Source organism: Kryptolebias marmoratus, linkage group LG16, assembly GCF_001649575.2.
Source record: "Kryptolebias marmoratus isolate JLee-2015 linkage group LG16, ASM164957v2, whole genome shotgun sequence".
In the NCBI taxonomy this organism is placed as follows: Eukaryota; Metazoa; Chordata; class Actinopteri; order Cyprinodontiformes; family Rivulidae; genus Kryptolebias; species Kryptolebias marmoratus.
The window spans coordinates 8042373-8057540 of record NC_051445.1 but is presented as its reverse complement, the minus strand read 5'-3'; the positions used below and the strand labels follow the sequence as shown (position 1 = coordinate 8057540).

Here is a 15168-nt window from a genome sequence, read left to right as displayed (position 1 = left end):
TGAAAAAACAACCCCACCCCCCACCCATACACACACAAAGACAAACAAAAAACAACAACATGTAAGCGACATCACAAACATCCAAGTTTAATGAACAACATATTATTATTATTATTATTGATTGTATTATTCATACTTCAGTTACCTTATTTCATAACAAAAAGTTTGATGTAGCAGCTCAGAGTTGACCTCAACACATACTCCAAGTGACAACAGATTGTGTGAAATCTTGCATTATTGAATGGAATCATACATACCGTTATTTTCAGATATTAACCAACAAGGTTATCATTTGAAAATTTTTCAAGCTAAGATTATCTTTGTTTAAAACTCTGGCATGAAAGGTGCTAGGGGATAGGCATTCCTTCAAGGAATGCAAGGCTTTTATTTTGTTAAGAATTAACCATAAAACATGAAAAAAAAGTCCAAATACAATCTGAAGGAATCTCTGTAACAGCTCCACTGGTAGCATCTTGTTCCGCCTAACTAGTTTAACAATTTAGCATTTTCTGAGAGGTGTAATTGATTTCATTTGTACTGCAGAGTATCTGTTTGTTTTTTTAAGACCGAGGCTTGTGCATGCATAAAACTTTTCTCAAGTCACTGCTAAAAAATTTTGTGCTAATACGGTATGTTATGTAACACAGCAGGTGAACTACATCATCAGAAAATTATTTTTCTACAAATCCAAACAGTCAGACTTACAAAGGATTCCCAGTGATGGAGCAGGTGAGGCTGAGTGAGTCGCCCTCACGCAAAATGCCCGAAGGGGGAACAATTCGCGCTGTGGGAGCAACTGTAGAAGAGAGAGACAAGGAGTATGTGAGTTTGTGTTTACACACGGCGAAAAAAATCATAACTGATCCAAATGGATCAACAATCCGGACAGAAAATATTTTTTAAAAAAGAACAAAAAGGGGTTACAAGAGACGGAGAACGAAAGGGAAGAACAACAGATAGGAAACAAAAATGTGGAACGGGGGAAAAGTGATAAAGTGGCAGAAGGAAGAGTCTTTAACATCAGTTTCCACGGCAACCAGCCCACAATCCTACGGTAGAGACACCTGTTATCATAAGCGGTCCACCGCTCTACCAGCTGCTGTACTGCACTTACTTCAATAACGGAGCAATGGGATGGCAAATCCACTCAGACAGTTGGCCGTTATTGCCAGTTGTCAGACTGGAGAAACCACAAGCACGCAGAATGTCACAAATGATAAATATTAATCAGTCTGATCCATCAACAAACATGTATATACATGTGGCAAATGAACTGTTCTCAAAGGCTGAAAAAGAATTACTTGCTGAGTGTGAATCATATCGCCAACAGTAAATATTTATATGTGCCTGTGGAAAGTTTGAATTTCCAGAATTATGGACATATTGAGGGATAAGGATCACTCTGAACTGCCAGGAATGCTGATATGAGAGGAGAACAAACTGAGTAACTGAATATTGATTTGGTAAATGCAGCACAGTAACACTGGAGGTGAAATATGTTACCATCTATTCTTGTTGGAATGGAACTGTTGCATAAAATGTAGTAAAAATATATATCAACTGTGCATTGCAGTTGGTTTAAGCACACTGTAAAAGATGTTTCACTAACAGGGACAAATGGATGATAAAAGTATCTTTAAATTATAATTCTACTGACAGAAAAGCAAGTGAAATTTGTTTTTTTTTTTGGTGGGAATATAAAACATGAAGAATAAAAATAGACAAAACTTGTTTGGAAGAAAGTAACATTTCAGAAGTGTTATATTTTTGCATTTCAGCCTCCGTCAAGAGAGCTTTTTCCTGCCACTGTTAGACTGGAGGCACAGAACATTAGGACGGAAACAGGTACCCCATACCACAACATAATTTACAACCAACGGCTCTGCTCTCCCTCCTGCTTCTTTGCCATATATAATAACATTAGTAGGAATTATGTATGTGCAATACATGTGTAATTTAACTTACTTTTTAAGGGTTTTTAACTTTTCTCTTTTGTTTGGTTTACTTCTTTAAAAGCTTATTCATTTAAAGCTTATATATTATTAGCTTTCATGGGAAATATAATAAGAATTCCAATGCCCATGTACTGTAATGTACAATCATATTTCCACAATTTTAGATTCTCTTTATTGGCTCCCTGTAAAATTCAGACTATTAAAATTTTACTTCTATACTGCCCTGGAATAAATTTGTTGTGAACTGGCGCTATATAAATAAACTGATTTAAATGGAACTAATGTATTTGTATTAGTGGCAATAAACTATCTTATCTTTAGTTTACAAGGGTATAAATTATACATGCTTGACATCATTTTTACATTAATCCCATCTTTACAGATTAGTGCAAAAATGATAGGACTCTTTTATTTTAACAGAACTAAATGCCCTTAGTTTGTGCCCTGAGTGAACCTAAACTTTATTGAATTTTAACTGCTTTTTGGTGTTTTAATGCGCTTTAACTGCTAAGAAGAACATTAGATTTTAGCTCACACTATTTTGTGCAAATAAGCTATGTGGTATCTGTCAGTCCCTAAGCAGTACTTGGATCATTGTACATACTAATCCCACCCGTCTGTTTTTTTTCCTCTTTTTTTCCCTCCAGTTGATGTTCATAAGCTCTTTAAACCACAGGCCATGACTCCAACCTGGCCACAGGTCCATTTCTGCCAGCTTCCTTCATGACAGGATTTGTATTTATTAGGCTTTAATGAGAGCAGGTCTCACACAGAGCCACTCTGCAAATCACAAAAATTATGGACTGAGCATTATTCTCATACAAAACAATTACTGGTTGAAAAATGAGGCTGTAACCAAGATATTTTTTGCAGGTAAACAATGTCTAAAATAATCCCAAAGTAATGGCTTAATTGACAGCTACGCAGATGGAATTATAATGAGAGCTTTGTTCGAAGAAATGAACACTGTGGTGATTATTTTGACTGTCTGATTGTGAGAAAATGTTTGAGCAATAGTTCAGATCTTTTCAAGGTAAAGTTGGGTTCTGTGGAAAGATTATGATCAAATAATATCTTGCTGCATGTATTTGTGACATGCGGGATTGACTATTGCGACGCCATTTTAGCTGGGTGTCCAATTACTCCTCTCAAAATCCTTCAGTTCTGACAGAGGCAGCAAAAAGGGAACACATTCCTCCTGTTTTAACTTCATTACACCGGCTGCCTGTAAAGATTAAAATTCATTTCAAGATCCTCTTCATTTCATACAAAAAAAAATGCTTCCTTATTTCTTATCGTCCCATAAGAACTCTGTGCTCTCAGCATTCAATTTTACTTGTTGTTCCAAAAATCTGCAAAACAAGACAGGAAGGCAGAGCTTTTAGTTTTCAGGGCCCCTTGCTCTGGATTCAGTTTCCTGTTTTTGTGCAGGATCCCGACTCAGTTTCTCTTTTTAAAACTAAACTCAAAACTTAGCCCTTTGAAAAAGTTTACACTATCTGCGTGTGTTGTGCCTGATTTAACACACTTGATTTATTGTATTTTATCTCTTCGATTTTTATTGTTATTGTTTTTATTTTATTAGTTTATTTCTTGCCCTGTTGTCTTAAAACAACTCCAATTCCAAAATTTCACAATGGTTCACAACTTGACAAGTGTTTTCTCTTGGACTGGCTATTAGCTCATCAATCTGGTCAGAGTTAAACTCCATTTCTCCAATATGAAGCTGTACAAAAAACTATCTAGAACAGGTAAGATACTGATTGTTCAAAACCTCTCCACAGAACCAGACTTGGAAAGATCTGCTCTATCTATTTAGGGTACCCTCACACAGATTCACAAGTTTTATTTGGAAAGACTTACAATACACATCCAGTCGATAGTGTCGAATCTTCTTCTGCCCACTCAGCGCAGGGTGAAGCGCCTCACAGTTCAGCGCCGCCCCATTGTCTTTCCTTTCTACTGGGATACGAATGGTGCTGGACACACTGAACGTTTTTCCATTGTCCTGCTGGGATACAACACCTGGGGAGAGGCAAAAAGAAGAAATGGAACAGGTGAGGTTAGCAGCCAAAACACACATCTGTTTTTTTCCCCCCCAGCAGGGACATCACACCTTTGAAGAGAAACAGGTAGTAAAGCAGCAGGAAGGAGAATTTTTTAGCAAAACGCACAGAGGGAGACTGAAAAAGTGTGCCGACAGAGAGGTAGAAGTTAGTGACAGATGAATGAGCTTTTTTAGAGCTTCACCGGGCACCTATGGAGAAGAGGATGAATAGTGGAGGACAGACTAAAAACGGCAAGAAGGGAGAAAGTAATTTGCATCTACATTTCATGGCAATTAAGAGCAGCGGCACAATTTGTTTCACATAGCAAATCAACTAAAGGTTTTGTGTGCGCAAGCAAAAAATAAATAAAAAAAAATAAAGCAAAAGTGGGGAGTGAAGGATGAAAGAGAGAATATGCAAAAATAGATTGAGATTTTAACCGAGCCAGACATGAAGGGAGTGGTGAAAGTAAAAGTGTGTAGAAAAAAAATGAAATAAAAAGGAGAGAGGGGTCCATTGACAGAAAGCAAGAAAAGCAACACAAACATGATTGATGTGTGCGTGTGTCTATATGTTCGAGACAAAGCAGACATGAAAGAGGACGATAAGAGTGCCAAGCAAGATGAGGGCTGGAGAAAGATGCAAGAAGAGACGGGGGGTGGTGGAGGAGAGGCAGACGAAGGGGGGGAGAAGAAGGAGAAGCCTGGCCAAGCTAACGGGACTTGACATGGTCACGTATCAGGAGTTTGTGCTTGTTTAGGCAGAATGCAATATTACTTTTATCGCACTGAGTTTTCAATTATGGCTGGCAAGCAAATAAAAGTGGGCCTAATCGAAGCACGAGAGACGACGGCGGTGTGTTCTGATGAACGGGAATAAGGCAACGGTGGGAAGATAGTGTCTTAATTAAAGAGTGCTTCCCATATCTGTTGGGATCTGCTTCTAACCTTTAGTGTCACAGTTCATTTAACTCAAGGCCAAAGAGACGGGCCAATTCTGAAGAGAAAACAGAAAAAAAGGGAGTAAAGGAAAAACAAAGGAGAAACAGTACGATACAAAAAAGACAAGATGTAAAACAGTAAAACCTCTGCCTGTTTCTTTTTGCCTTTTGAAACATTAACCAACCTATAACTGTGCGAGGAGCATCATGTCGTTTTCAGCAAAAAAGATTAAATGGGGGGGAAAAAAAGGAAGAGGAGCAGATCAGAAGAAAGAACCAGGAAGGGCTAAAGAGGAAGACAGAAAGTCAAAAGGCAAAATGATGAGACAGGTGTATTCTGACAGAGATGAAGTGAAAACAGAGGATAAAAGAGACTGTGAGAGTCAGACAAAAACAGAAAGCAAAGGGGCTGACAAAGTTCTAAAGTGGTAACTATTTCCTTTTACATGTTCTAAAAACTGGTACTAGCAGGATATATGATAATATTAAAATTTACTTTATTTGAAATGATAACAAAAACACATTTGGCACTTTATAACTTTTAATGAAGTAGTTTAAAAACTAAATATAAAGCTGTTGATTAAAATGTAGACAATCATTTATAAGAAAAAAAAAGAGCATTTCTTTGTCTTCAAAAGCTCTGTTGTTCTTGCTTGATGAAATAGGGATTTTGCAGCTTATTTTCAATCTAACACAATACACAAATGGTGATTATCAGCAGAGACAAAAAACTATTTCTTTGGGTAAATAGACTAAGGGAAATACAAACCCTGTGTCTTAGCGAGTGAAGTTTCCTTTGAATACAGAGAAATGAAGGGAGAAAGTCAGCTAGAAAGAACAGATCAATGTAAGGGACCAGTAGATGGCTCATAGTTATCAGAAGCTAACTGGGAAAGGTTGAAAGATTTTGAACTACGTAAGAGTCAGCTAAAAGACAAAAACGAAAACTGCAAATCGAGAAAGCATGCACCTCATAGGCTTCATGCTTCTCAGATCATATGCAAATAAGATGAATGTGAAATTCTAGTGAAAAAACGTAAAATATGTCAGGGAGACATACAGTTAGGTCAATAAAGGTTTGAACAGAAACAAGCCTTTTGGTATTTTTGGATGTTCACAGAAATAAAACCAAGTTGAAGTTAGATAATTAATGGGAACTGAAAGTGCTGTTTTAATTTGAGTCTATTCATGGTCAAATTAGAAGGAGGGTTTAGGAATTACAGAAACCTCAATTTCAGAAGCTCAAATGTAATTTTGCAAATGATTCAGAAGCTGTCTCTGTCAGACGCAGGTTACTCCTCTGCTGTATTTTTAGCTGTAGGTAAAAGGTCTGAAGCTGATTTCACGTTTGGTCTTTGTCTGTGAAAGCTGTTTCTGGGAATCTGCAACATGCAGTCAAAAGAGCACTCCATCTGCACACCGCAATAACAAAACAAATACATCACAGAAACAGAATAAGGTTCAGTAGTTGATTAATCAGCAGCTGGTAGAATCTGAGGTAAACAAAACAAAACACCCTGGTGCACTTGGCAGCATAAAAAACTTAATATCTGCAGAGGGCAACAAGCAACAGCGGTGCATGACCAGCTGTAATGAAAAACCTCTTTCCAACATCGAGCCAAGTTAAAAAAAAACGAAAAACAAAAACAAAACACCTCTCACGGATGTAGACGTTATTATTCAAGTCAACTGAGGAAAAAAAGAAAAAGAGAGGACTTAAAAAGGGTAAATAAATAAAGTTCCCCGAGAGAAAACTTTATATTGGAAAGACTGGTTTGCCAAATTTTAAAGCATCTTTTACAAATTAAACCAGTTCCAGAACAATTCTTTAGCTTGATAAAACTCAGATAAAACCTGTTTCAGAGTGACAGGGGAAAAAAAAAGTGTGATGGAGGCTTAAAAATATTCATGACCTAAAGCACAAACCATAAAGGTAGTGTGATGGCTCAGTGTTCACTGATTATGGGATAAAAATGTGTCATATAAATTACCTAGTACCGCACATACACCACTATCTGCTGACATTCAGTCAACTTCAGCAAAGATGATCGGAAAAAGCTTCACAGCACTGATAGCCAGAAACCCGAAACACTCTGCAAAAGTTTTTGTGTTGATTTTTCTTTTTTTTTCAAATAGTATTGAAGAATTCTATCCTGCTATAGCTGCATCATCCACATAATATCAGGATGTACATAAACCCACCCGAGCAACGTTTCTTTTGCTGAAAGCAAAAATTAAAGGCAGAAAGACCCATGAGCCCACGGACTGATGCAGCAAAAGCCTCGTTAAGGTTTACAAAAGATTCTTTAGCATCTACAGTAGTTACTGTGCTGAGGTCCATGTGCTCCAGACTCGAGGAAGTTCTTGTCAACACAGGCAGTGACTCAACACTACATTAGGAATTATTATCACCTGCTGCCAAAGGCGAAGCAGCAATATTTTTGCTTATGTCTTGTGTGTGTACTCTAAGCACTGACACACCTCCAAGTTCTCAACATTGCATGAGATTGCACACAAGGTTTTTTGGTTTTTTTTTACAAGGTTTGACCAAAACGACTGTAACTCTGTCTTTTCTCATGATAAGATAATCTTACTTTAAATCTCTGGCTTGAACGTTGGTGGGCAATATGAATGCATTCAGGAATGCTGGGTCTTTCATATTTTTCGGTTTCTGTCATTATATTGCCTTGTTCAATAACATTCGAGCCTTTGAAATGCCATTATGCTGGAGATATACGCTATAATCAGCATTTAATGACAAAAATGCCATCATTCTTCAAATTCAATCAACCTCAGTAAATGTTTGTTTTGATAAAAAAAAGAAAGAAAGAACAAACTGACTCGAGGACATGGTCTTAAAAAGGTGTTGAAACATTGATGGCAGTTGTTTATCTGTTATCGCAGTACAATCGCACTAACATTCAGTAAGTTATACTTTTTTTATTAGCTGATAATGTCCTTTAAAGTAATGGGAGCACAAAAATTGCTACAGTTGAGAACTCAAAAAAGGATTGATCAAACTGAGGGAAAGAGAGAGGGAAAAGATTCTGGCAGCTCCACTGCCCAGATCCTGATTTTCTCCATCCATTTATCTACCCATCTGTCCCTCCTTTTTTTTTTACTGATCCATTTCTCTTTCCCCCCCGTCAACCCATCAGTCAGCCATCCATTTCTTCTTACATTATCCAGCACTCAATCTGCGATATAGCCCTACCATTCCGTTCCACCTGTCCTAAAACATCTCATTAACTTTCTCATTTATCTCTCATAATCATCCAAACATCCATCAGTCCATGTGTCAGCCGCGTCTCCCTGTACCTTGTATCTCCCGACCATTACGCATCCAGCGCAGGGTGGCAGCTGGCTTGCTGCGAGGTGACACACAGGTGAGCTCAGCCTCGCCGCCCTCCACGGCCTCCTGCTTCACCTCCACTGTGGGCGTCTCCGGGGGGACCAAGACCGAGAGCGTCGCCACCTGGTGGTGTGTGGAGTCCGTGTAAAGCTGGCAGAAGTAGCCGCCCTCATCCGACACGCTGACGTTGGTCAGCGCGATGCGCACCAGGCGTGGCGTGAAGAGCACCATCTGGAAGCGGTCGTCCTTCAGAGCTGGAGTTTGGGGTAAAAAAAAGAAACAAGGAGAAAGAAAGAAGGGAGAGAATGAGTTGAGAAAAGTCACCATTTTTAGTCTCAATCTTTGAAAAGAGAAACATAAATGACACACCAAACTCATTTTTGTTCAGGATCTTGAGTGGTACAACTTCCTGTTAATTATTTCTGTAGCTTTGACAGAGGAAGATGACCTAACATTTAAATTCTTAGCTTAGAATATCAGCAAGACGAAAGAACATTGATGCCGCCACTTAGAAGGGCAAAAAAGGAGTTGCTGCTTCTGTTTTTGCTGCATTTCTGCTCAATTTGTGCATCCAGACTTGCAGACTTGGTTCTGCTCTGTAGCAATGATGCCGTCTGCTTGTAAGAATTATCCAAATAACAAGTTTCTTCCTAGTTTAATGATCACCAGTCTCTGAAGGCTAAGATGGTAAGATAATGTTTTTTCCCTGAGTTTGTGTTTGTCTGTTCTGTTAGCAAAATAGCTTATGTGTCACTTAACAAATTTTAATGAAACTTTCGGAACATAAGATTATTTTAGTCTAAATCTCTAACATGAAAGGTGACAGTTAGTATACATTCCTCCAAGGACTGCTAGGCCTTTAATGTTTTTTTTATGTGCAACTCAGAAAAAATAAAATAAAAAATTCTATTAAAATATGTAACTTTTTCGTAGTTGCTTAGAAAGTCCACTAAAAAGCACAAGAGACGCTCAAGCTGCTTTAATTGAGTGATATGACATTTTCAGCTTTGGCATCAGTTATTTCTTGGCCTCTGATAGTTTTCCCTGTATCAGAGAACTGTCAGTTCAGTCAGACTCACAGAGTGTAGAGCCAGAATGGAGCTTTTTACCATCTAATTTGTGATGTCACTCCTACGATCAGCTCTGCAGAAGAAAATTGCAAAACATGGGAGAAATATGGGCTGTGTGAGCACCCCAGATGATTTGGTGCTCCGGAATTGATAGCACTACTAAATCTAAAGCCTCGTTTGATATAAAAACTTCAGAGGGAGTTTGCAAAGTCACTCGATGGAGCAGCTCTAGTATGTACATTGATAAGGCCTGAAAGATTTCTTGGTTCTCTCATTTTTTGACTGGGGAGGGGAGGGGAAGGGGGGGGGGGAGTTGTCTCTTGCTCATTTTTATAGCATTGATGAGAACTATCCTAAAGTCACGTGAATTCATCTATTCTCTTCGACTGGCTTTGCTAATCTGCAGGGCTTGTTTTATTTCTCTGTTTCTAATTAGTGTGCGGATAGTTATTGTTAATCTTATTAGGTTTTTAATCAGCATTGTTTTCCATGCCGTGAAGAACATAGTTACTTATTTGTGTGCTACGCAAGAAAAGGCTGACTGTGCAACCAAGAAATGACACAATAAAGCTATTAAAAAAGAAAAAAAAGAAAGAAGAGTACTACACCCATTTCTGAGCCAGTGAGAGACAGGCTAAAGACTACGGTTGTAAATTGCAATTCTAACATCAACTTTCTAAATTAAACGATTGTAGTCAAACTTGAACCTCAGATCAGTGAGCTACAAAAACTTTCATTATGATACACTGAGAAGAAAAAAAAAGAAGGAACACTGACAGCAAGAATGAGAAGACGTGAGGTTGCAACATTTTATTTTTTTTCCTTTTGCGATGAAAAGAGTCAAGTTAATGGCAAGAAAACTGCTGATAATAACAAATAATTCTAATAACAGTCTGAGGCTGACAGTAGCTCAATGACCATAGATTTGCAGAAATACCTCTAAGGCTCACTTTGTATCGACTTGGCTGTGAAACCGCTCTTCGTTCTACAGCTCTCTCTGTTTTGTTCTGTGTCTCGCTTGTTTCCTTTTGTGTTGGCTCACGAAGAATAAGAAAGTCGACACCTTCCTGATGTAGTACCCCGGCCACCTCACAGCACAATTCACAACATAAGAGAGAGAACTACAGATAGTTTCTTTTTGGGTCTGGGCATTTGTATGTGCGCTCCAGTGGGAGAAAGTTGATGGTGTACGACTGGAAGAAATAGACTAATATAACTACATAATGCATCAGATGGGATAGAATAATGCACAGTAGACAGAGACAAAAATCCACAAGAGACTGAGAGAGAGTGGCCTGGAGGGATGAATTAGTCCACTCCTTCTGAAAGTACACCACCATAATTTCTCCCCCAATTTTTTTTTTTCCCTTTACCGAATGGCAGGGAGAGCCTTGTTAGAGCTATTCCCCATAGATAGGTAAGTCTTTTTCCTCTCTCTGCACAAAATGGCAACTAAATGTCAGACTTCTGTTCTAGTCCAAGTTCACCTTTATTGTCCTGTCTCATTTGCATGCTGATGGGAGCTGGCAATAGGAGGAGAAATAGAGATATGGACCACTGAGGAAAAAGGCTCCATTTGGTTAGTTCCACTGCTCTCATAAAACACAATCCCGACTGGTTGCCTGCTTGCAAAACATGTTACCTAATTTAATGCACTTCCTACAGCAGCATATGTGGAATGGGTCAACAGAGAAAGGCAGAGTAGCAGATGGGCAATAGACAAGTGATGGACATATTGGAAAAGAAAGCCAATAAAATGTAATTTGCACTCCCAGAAAATGTCCCCAATGAGGCTTTTTTACACCTCCATAAGTCAATATATTTATGTGCAGCTGTAAAAACATTACTTTTCTAAAATCAGAATTATTTCCTAAAGCTGCCTGTTTTTTTTTGTTTTTTTTTTTCCATCTGATCCTTCTTAAGTTTATCTTTCCTAACATTCTGCCCTGTTTCTCATTCTTTCTTATTTTGTATTCTACCTCATTTTCTCTTTCACTCTTGGCTTCTCACCTCCTCTTCTCCAGCGTTCTGATTAGTCTCTGCCGTGCTTTCCAAAGGGTGCAAGTCAAAGTCTCAAGGGAGAGCAGACAAGGCAGCTCTGTTTAAATACTTAATGGAACTTAAGGTTGAGCTGATCTGATAGAATTTAGGAGCAGAACTGAAAGTTAGATTCCCTGGCCAAAGCAGCAACCTCAAGTGTTTTTTTTCCCCCAAAAACACTCCTTGATCAAGGTGACTGACAAGTGTGAGTGTAGAAAAAAAATATTTGAGTGCTGTGTGTGTGAAACTGTATGTGTGCAACTATCCCCCCCTAATTCTGGCATTCTGCTCTGAAAATCTTTTTGTCAGGCTGCTCTCCTGTGAATAGTCTTGATTGCTGAATCAAAATAATTACTATTGCTGGAAGTTTTTATGATTAGAAGGTTGGAAGTGTGTTCAAGTGCAAATTTTTCACATACAAAAACAGATTTATCAAATCAGATTGCAGGTTTTTTTCCCCCCCTAAAATTTGACAGAATCACAGTGAGGTGGAGGCATGTCTTTTGTGCTGTTTGTTTTGTCTGTTCGTGTGTAACATTGAGGAAAAAAAAAAAAAGCAGAGGCCAAACTTCATGAATCTTGCTTGACAGATTGAGCATGAGCTGAATGAAGAAACATCCAGACCCTTTTTAATAGACTGGCCTTTGTGGAGGATAAACTCAAGTCTAGTTTTTCTTTTTTTTTTTTCCTGTTCATAAAAACACGAGTTAGGATAGTTTGCGCATATCTTGCCTTCAAGTATATACATACTATTAAAACTATTGCAAGAATTGTTTTGTTTCCATATTTTTATTTTTGCCTGCTACCGAAGGCATTTGTGTGCATGTGTTTGCTTATCTGTAGCTTTAGCAAAATAATAATTTTAATGAAACTCCAACAAAGTACTCAGTGGATGTACATCTGCAACTCATTAAAGCTGCTATGGGTAGTTCATTACCAAACACAAAAGAAAGTTATGTTTGTAATCCTAACCGACCAACAACCTATCCCTTCACCTCGAACCTCCTTCCAAAGCCATGCATCTGAGATCTGTGAACATGCACCGCCACACTCAGCTGGAAGAGAGCGCTGTTGAGCAGTCGCGATGATTTCAAACTCCAATGGCTGACTCACTGGTAGGAAAACAATTGTCACTGTGAATGGAAAAAACAATTATGGCTTTTACGGTGCCAATTTTTTTTTTTTTTTTTGTCTTGTCTCTGGTAGTTGTGTTTGAAAATGAATAAGCAGAAACGGGATGCTGCGGCTGCTCTTTGTAGTAGAGCAGTAGTAGAATCTGATGCATGTACAATGAGTAACAATAAGAGTGCACTCATTAATTTTGGCACAAAACACGGTATTAGCTGAGGTTTTTAGCCAACTGTGACTGAAACACAAGTTTATTTTTTCCTCTCTTTTGGTCACTCCAATTTATTAATACACATCCACAATAGAAAAATGTACTTAAAAATATGTCCTCTGCAGTGTTAACATTTGGGATCAACTCAATTCAAGATGGCTGCAACAACTAATCAACCTTAGCCAAAACTTACACTGCTGTAATTTTGGTGTGGTAGTAGTTGAGAGTCATCCTCAATACATTTTTTGAGATCTAACACAAGATTTCACAATTTCATATAAGACTGCGAAACTTTTTCTATTCTCAGCATACAACGAAAAGTAGTGGGCATTGTGTGTTTCTTTAAGAAAACCTAGACCTTTAACTTCGATGTCACCACAGAATATCAGCTATCTGTCAATGTTTTGATACCCTGACAGGAATGCTTGTTCTTTTTTTCAACCACAGAGAACAGATGAGAATGTGAACCATTTTTACTGTCAAATTCATTTGCATTTTCAATTTAGAAAGACAAAAAAGTAAAAAAAATATAAAATAAAATAAAAAGCTGTTTGAAACACTGCTGTAAAAATCTCTATCAGTCAATCATGATTGAAATCAAACAATTTTTCATTAAAATAATAAATTAGTATTCAGCCAAAGTTGTGGCAGGCTGGTGCACCTTCTAGTTCCAAATCAATTAAACTGAATTTACAATGCTTAAATGACAGTTCAGACATATTGCCTGAGCAACTGGAGCAGATTAGGATTGAAATAATGATGTGTGCAATACTTCAGAGGTCAGAAACAGTTAGCTTCAACAGTTTGAGTGAAGTTAGCTGATGCAAAAAAGACTCTCTCTTTCTCCCTCTCTCAAATTCCAGCTTGGAAAATTACCACCTGTCACATAATTAAACCAGCAGAACAATTCTGCTACAAATCATAATCAATCAAAAAAGTTTTTTAAGGGGTAAAGTAGAACAGAAGAGACTGGATTCTCTAACCCTTCAGGAGAGAAAAAGAATCAAATTAGTGCATGCTTGTTTTTTTTGTTTGTTTTTTTTCTTCCAAAAACCCAGCTAAGGAGTTTGCAGAATTGCAAGCTGCAAGGCAAGCAGGTGCTTTTTGTGGGGGTTTGGGGTTTCCACTTGGCTGCTCTGCCAACTTGTTAGAGATTATTTCTACCCTGGAATACAGCAGATTTTGCTTGTGATATGGTTTGGGAAGAAAAAGACTTCTGCATAACAATAAAATGAGTGCTAAAAACAACTGTGTTGCACCACCCCTTCCCCCACCAATAAAAAGTTGCAGTTTCCTTATATACGATAGCTTATTTAAAGGTTAAAGGTATTTTGTATATATTTTTGAATAAATCCATGGCCATATTGTGCTCATTAGAAGTTTATTATCTGAAGATTCTAAGAGTGGATATACTACACATGCTTTAATGATGGAACAATACGTATTTATTTTAACCTTACATTGCTGCAACACATCCAAGCTCCTGTGCCATCCTCTGAAAGGTGAAGTTCAAAAATAACTGAGTGCAGGACAGCCATTCACTCTTTGTTTGAGGAGCATCAAATCAGTCAATACCACTGTTTGGTGTCAGGTTTTGGGCCTTTCAGCTCTACACACACACACACACACACACACACACACACAACATTACATAACAAACACACACTGAAAGGAAACCCTCCCAAAAAGATTAAATGTTCTCTTCAATAAGAAACCAACTAAATATTTGTTAAACATGGAATCCGTTTCATTATTAAATAGGCAAGTTTGCCTAGTTTTTAATGCTTATTTTATATGGCTTGTATGGGGGTGAATCAGAGTCTAATCAGTCAAATATGTGCCATAAAACTACATTAAATCATATTTAATGTTTATTAAGTCGATCATTGTACAGATTCAAAATCTTTTCAAGAAGTCATAAAAAGACAGCTTTCTGTCTGACATTCTAAAATAGCATTTAGACTCATCAAATGTAGAAAAAATACTTTCATAACAACTTTACACTCCCTACAAGAGATTGTTGCTAATGACCCATCTTTTAGGCAAAATCTTATTGGGAGTCCTGTTTGAAGTAGCCAGCAAAGACCACAAAAATATTCTAACTGGCTCCATCCTGCTTCACTGTGGGCTCATTCCTCCGTTTTTTGTCTGTTTTTGTTGTTATTTGAGATAATATGAGACAATGCCTGTTTGGGTTACTTTTAAATGACAGCAACTTATTTTCTTCATGTCAGTGTCTTTAAATCTGCAAAAGTTTTTTACCATTAACAAATGAGAAATTTTCCAGCAGGGAGGATAAAAAAGAATAACAAAGTCATTTTTTTTTTTTGTAAAGATAACGATTACTATGCAAAGTACTGATGAAAAATGTATCAGATTTTTTTTTTAAGGTAACTAACCCAAATCAAACATAAAAAAAAGTTT

At 37.7% G+C, this 15168-nt stretch overlaps 1 protein-coding gene across 4 annotated transcripts in view; it reads right to left on the bottom strand.

Annotated features, from left to right (window-relative positions):
• Positions 1-15168, bottom strand: part of cadm4 (cell adhesion molecule 4) — a 160164-nt gene that overhangs the window by 17982 nt on the left and 127014 nt on the right. For all 4 annotated transcript variants that reach the window (XM_017415580.3, XM_037980168.1, XM_017415582.3 and 1 more), the window contains exons 3-5: positions 8262-8549; positions 3819-3980; positions 706-796 (exon numbers count right to left, since the gene is read on the bottom strand). In XM_017415580.3, coding sequence (XP_017271069.1) covers positions 706-796; positions 3819-3980; positions 8262-8549 — 541 coding nt within the window. The remainder of the gene's footprint in view (positions 1-705; positions 797-3818; positions 3981-8261; positions 8550-15168) is intronic.